At 41.6% G+C, this 5,735-nt stretch overlaps 1 protein-coding gene across 1 annotated transcript; it reads left to right on the top strand.

The window, feature by feature from the left end:
- The first annotated feature begins 4,279 nt into the window (after window positions 1-4,279).
- LOC121439018 (melanoma-associated antigen B3-like) lies at window positions 4,280-5,338 on the top strand. The gene has a single exon (XM_041639511.1). It carries the CDS (start codon window positions 4,280-4,282, stop codon window positions 5,336-5,338), a length of 1,059 nt encoding a protein of 352 aa, XP_041495445.1.
- The last annotated feature ends 397 nt before the right edge of the window (window positions 5,339-5,735 follow it).

Raw genomic sequence — 5,735 nt, 5'->3', positions numbered from 1 at the left:
TATATCTTAAATTAACCCATTTCTAATATTTTATATTTTACCACAAAGCTCTTGGTTTGTAACCTCACATCTTGATTCTTGGGCAGCTACATGGCATTGGCCTGCCTCTGCCTTCTTTCTCCCTGCATTCAGTTTCGTTTTCCCACCTAGCTATATTCTGCTCTGCCATAGGCTGAAGCAGCTTCTTCATTAACCAATGATAATAAAACAAAAAACAAAAAACAAAAAACAAAAAAAACAAAAAAACAAAAAATAAAACATATTTATAGCATACAGACAGGAATCCCGCATCACACAACTTTCTCTAACTCCAGTTCCAGGGCATCTTATGCCTTCTTCTGACCTCTACCAGCAACACACACACACACACACAGAGAGAGAGAGAGAGAGAGAGAGAGAGAGAGAGAGAGAGAGACAGAGAGAGAGAGAGACAGAGAGAGAGAGAGAGAGAGATGATGCACATACATATATAAAGCACTCACAAATGCATAAAATACAAAATGAATTTAAAATATTCTCAAGATTCCCAAGTTATTAAATGTTGGCATGAGGAGAGACTATTGATCTAAATTTATCTAGAGGGTGTACTATTCTACTCTTCCCACAGTAAAGCTTTTGGGGTTGTATGCATTATTTTTTCTTAACTACCTTTTTTGAACTTTCTTTTTGTTGACATTTCAGTCTTTTTAAATCATTCCCTTAGCTGTAGATGTTTATGCAGTGAATTTCAAGGTGGTGGGATAGATCTGTTGATGAGGTAGCAATTCTGTAGCTACATTCAAAAATGAAATGCAAAATATAGCTATTTCCTTGGCTTAGTATTCTTAAAATGGAGGCATTTTGTAATTCCAAATAGAAAATTCCATTGTCCTTTTCCATATTCTTTTTTACTAAAATATTTTTCATACAATATATTCTGATCATGGTGTTCCTTCCTCCACCTCCTCCCAGATCTTCCCCATCTGCTCATCTACCCAACTCCACCCCCCTCTAGAAAATAATCAAACCAACAAAACAAACCAGAATTTTAAGAGACAAAAAGAAATATACACACACTAATACAAAATTGTATCCCAGTTGATTTAAAAACAGATTTTGTGCCCAAAATACCAGATAGGATCCACTGCTGGAATAAAAAGAATATGAACATAGTAAGAGGTTTGACTAATAAAGGGGGAAACTGGTAAGAATATGAATATCTATATGTAAAGTATGGACAGACTGATTTACAAACTCAAGTGGCTTAATCTTATTTCTGTACTAGTCAAATACCTTGAAAACTTGAGTCTGTATAATAAAGAGAAGGAATATATTTTTTTCTCTTAAAACTACATCACTTTCTAATCCCTCTTCCTGATCTTCAGCTTTTCTCCCAACACTCTGAAAATACACCTCTACTTTTACGAGTATTTGAAGGAGGATACTACTCGTGAATATTTTCAAATATAACATCTGATGTGAAATCTTTAAAGAGACAGGAGTTATGACAAACGTTGGGATAATTACAGACTTATGAAAAACAAATTGTGCAAATGTCCTATCTCCATATTTAAACCACTAGATCTAGGTTAAAGACAGTTAGCTCGGGGAGGGTGACTTCTGGAAGGAGAATTTCAGAAGGCAAGCTTCCCATTAAGGTGGAGTTGAAAGTGGCAAGGGACTAAAAACACAACTAGTATTAAACGTACAATAGTCTATGAGATTGAGAAACTACACATCCCATGCCACAGGGTGGCCTGAGAGGCGGGGCTTCCGTCAACCGTCCCCGTGGGCGTCAGCGTGGGCGGGGGTCCCTTCCTTTGAGACAGCGGGGATTCCCTGTGACGACAGGGAGGCGCATCTCTGTGGAGTGCAGTCCAAGGCAGCTGACTCAACCAAACCAGGAAAAAAGTCCCAGTTTCTGTCATTCAAGGTGAGGAGTTTCAGCGAGGTTGAAAAATAGCCAGCTCAGAATCAAATGTACCCTGCTCTTGCCCGTGCCCTTTGGTCTGTTTCGGGTCCCTTTAGACTTCCCTCGCCACCAATGGCTGGCTCCCTTGTTCTCAGTAAATTCCCACCTCAAAGCCGAGGACCATCACACCAATTAGCCCTGACCACAGGTCCCTTGTTACTGGACTTGGTCCATTTCACAATAAAGCACTCCACAGTGCTACGCTGGCAGCTTCCTTTCCTCTCACTGCCACCTCCTCCCCCTCCATTTAGCTACCCCACGCTACCGCGCCCCCTCCCCGACTTCCCGCCTTTTTCGTCAGTGGCGCCATTTAAAAACGCGGCTGCCTATACTCAAAAGATATATATGTATATATAAATTGTTCTTTGTCTCTATGTTAACAAAAGAGAATAACAACACTATTCTCACCCTACTGGAATCCATGGTTTTATTATTAGTCTTGTCCAATCTCAAAAAGCAGGTCCACAATGTATGTGACACGAGTCTCTGCTAACCCAAAGAAGCCTCATGACAAATTGTGCCCTTTTAAACAGATTTGGTCCAACTCAGAGCAATGCCTCCATCTCAAAGAATAGAACTTGTTCTCTATTTATTTCGGTTAATTTTATTTTATAGGTATTTTTGTTTGTTTGTTTGTTGAGACAGGATTTCTCTGTAGTTTTAGAGCCTGTCCTGGAACTAGCTATCCTAGACCAGGCTGGGCTTGAATTCACAGAGATCTGCCTGCCTCTGCCAAAGCAGGAGGGGTGGGGAGACGAGGCCGCGACAGCAAATAAGCCGCCGCCGCCATTTTGTTTGTCTTTGTCAATGTTGGAGGTTTATGTTCCCAATCCAGAAAACTCATTGTTCACTCTCTGCTGTGTGATTCCTCATAAAAAAATGTCCACTATCACCAGTTTTACCCTTATCCTCAGTCATTTTTTTTCTTAAGATTTATTTCGTGTAGATCATGCTGGCCTCGAGTTCACAGAGATCCACCTTCCTCATCCTCCCGATTGTTGAGATTAAAGGTGTAGGCCACAACCTCCGCACTTTATTTCATTTTTAATTAGCCCTATCTTCGTGTGCTATATGCACATGAGTGCAATTGCAGGCAGAAGCTGGGTAGGCTGGAGTCCAAGTTACTTGTGATCCTGATCCATACTCCTTGGGTGCTGAAAATGCAACTCGGGTTTTCTGTATAAACAGTATGGACTCTTTAGCACTGAATCATCTCTCTAGCTCCACTGTCCTCAGTCTTAAGAAGTCCTGGGGAAAGCGGACCAGTAGAGCTCCACACTCATTTTGCTTCTATAGTCTCTGGAATGAGACACTAAAGAAAGCCAGGGAACAGAGGTAGGAAAAGCCCATGGTAAGAGAAAATGTAAGGAAACTTACTGAGGTGGAGATACCAGTGAAGATGATTTACATGTAGCTGAGACTCTCAAGTACCTGTCAAGGTAAACCTGCTTCCATTAAGCAAAAGGAGTAGTATGTTCCATAGGGAAATAAAAGGCACAGCATTGAGTGAGTTCTGAAGGAATTAACCACCCTAGGTGAGTCAGGAGGCTTGATGCATATCCCTGTCCTCAATCCTGAGTGTCCCCATGAAAATCTATTGGTCCATTTCTACAAGGGGATATGAGGAACTCAGTGTGTGTAGAGAGACCTCAAATCAGCATAGTGAAGAATATTGCACATGGCCAGAAACCAAGGCAAGGATGCAGAAGGACCTATATAAGTCCTCCATTAAGGACAGTCTGAATTGACTGGGTAGTTGTGATGGAAGAGCCACTGGTTTACTCCGGTTTCAGGAGTAAACTACTAATAGTAGTGACAGGGTTTTTTTTTTTTCTTGTAAGGAGGATGGACCTAATCCACACTAAAAGGCTTTCTTTGTATTTCAGGTAGCCAACAAGAAGAATATTTTCTAAATAGACACTAGAATTGCACAAAAATGGCAGCTTCAGAGTAGGAAAAGAAAGAGGCCTAACACTTTACAACTGGTAATATGAACTGAGAGGAACTGAAAGAGGTTCCTGGGATCTCAAAAGAGAAGTCCTCCACTGCCACCCCTGCTCATTAGCCCAGAACAAGAGGCAAGACAGAGAGTCCCAGTCTAAAATATGCCTCTCCCTTCTTACTTGGGGAATGAGATTTGTATTACAGTAGCATGTTGAATTCCAAAAGCATTGCACTAGTGGAAACGTGCAGAGGCAGCCTTAGTTTCAAACAAGGTTTTTGTTCTCTGACTAAAGTGTTCATATCGTCTTCTTCTGTTCCTTACAGCTGCTTTCATCACCAGCACCCTTCTAACATATTCTATTCTTGTCCTTAGCCAGAGTCATCATGCCTCGTGGCCATAAGAGTAAGCTCCATGCCCGAGAGAAACGCTCCCAGGCCAGAGGTGAGGCTCAGGCTTGCAGAGGTGCTCAGGAACCAGCAGAGGAAAGGCCGGAGGCAGCAGAAGAGTCCTCTGCTGCCTCCCAGAGCCAGCCTGCGGCTGAGTCTTCAAGCACTCTAAAGGCTCCTCAAAAAGCCGCACCATCTGCCTCAACTGCTCTGAGTATTTCTTCCTCTGAATCAGATGAAAGTTTCTATGAGGAAAATGATACATATGAAGAAGAAGAAGAAGAATGCCCTTTTGAGCTCAATCCCTGCCCCAGCGGCCTGCACCAAGATATGATAGCCAAAAAGGCAGTGGCGCTCTTACAGTGCCTGCTCCACAACTACTATATGAAGCAGCCTAGTACCAAGGAAGAAATGCTGAAGATTATCACCAAGAAGTATGAAAATGACTTCCCTGAGATCTTCAGGAAAGCCTCCGAGAAGCTCGAGGAAGCCTTTGCAATGGAAGTGAGGGAAGTCAACTCCAGTGAGCCCTCATACAACCTCATCAGCAAGCTGAAGCTCCCCAACAATGGGAGGATTCGTGCTGGCAAAGGCTTACCCAAGACTGGTTTCCTGATGAGTGTCTTGAGTATCATCTTCATGAGTGGTAATTGTGCCAGTGAAGAAGACATATGGAAAATCCTGAGGAAGAGGCAGATCTATCCAGGGAAGAAACACCGCATCTTTGGTGAGCCCCGGAAGCTCATGACCCAGTATTTTGTGAAGATGAAGTACCTGGAGTACCGGCAGGTGGCCAACAGTGATCCTCCACGCTATGAGTTCCTGTGGGGTCCCCAAGCCTATGCTGAAATAAGCAAGATAAAAGTCCTGGAATTTTTGGCCAAGATAAATGAAACAACACCTAGTGCCATCGCTGACATTTACTTCAAGTCTTTGAAAAATGAGCAAGAACGAGCAGAAGCCCAAGATGAAGGCTGTTCTGATACCACTGACTCTGCTAGTGGAGATTCTCCGGTAAAATTACCAGCAAGTTCTTCCATCCCTTTTGATGTTTGAAGTTTTCCAGTCATTCAGATAAGGACATACAGCATGAAAAAAGTTTTCTTGAAAATATGAAAGAATCTTAGAGTTCCTAGGTCACTGAAATGGGAATAGCAGAGGATTAAAACATGGCCAGGCCTAGTTTCCTTTAATTGCTTTCATTATATGTTTTGGTAAAGTTAAATGTAATAAATGCAATGAAATACTTTTCCTGGTTTGTAAAAATGGTAGATATAGTCAAATGTTTATGAATTAGACTTTGTGTTTATTTACTGATACTAAAGAAATCTATGTTAAATATCTTATCTTTAGAAGTCCATGTGAAAGTAATGGAAAGGTAATACAATATTCCAGCCTTTAATTTTAGAAATTGTAAGCCAATTTCTGCAGTTTTACCAGTAATACTGAATTT

Source organism: Microtus oregoni, unplaced genomic scaffold (genome assembly GCF_018167655.1).
Source record: "Microtus oregoni isolate MIOR12 unplaced genomic scaffold, Mior012 000059F_ref0000304, whole genome shotgun sequence".
In the NCBI taxonomy this organism is placed as follows: Eukaryota; Metazoa; Chordata; class Mammalia; order Rodentia; family Cricetidae; genus Microtus; species Microtus oregoni.
Note: the sequence above shows the minus strand (reverse complement) of the source record. Positions and strands in the feature narration are given on the sequence as shown.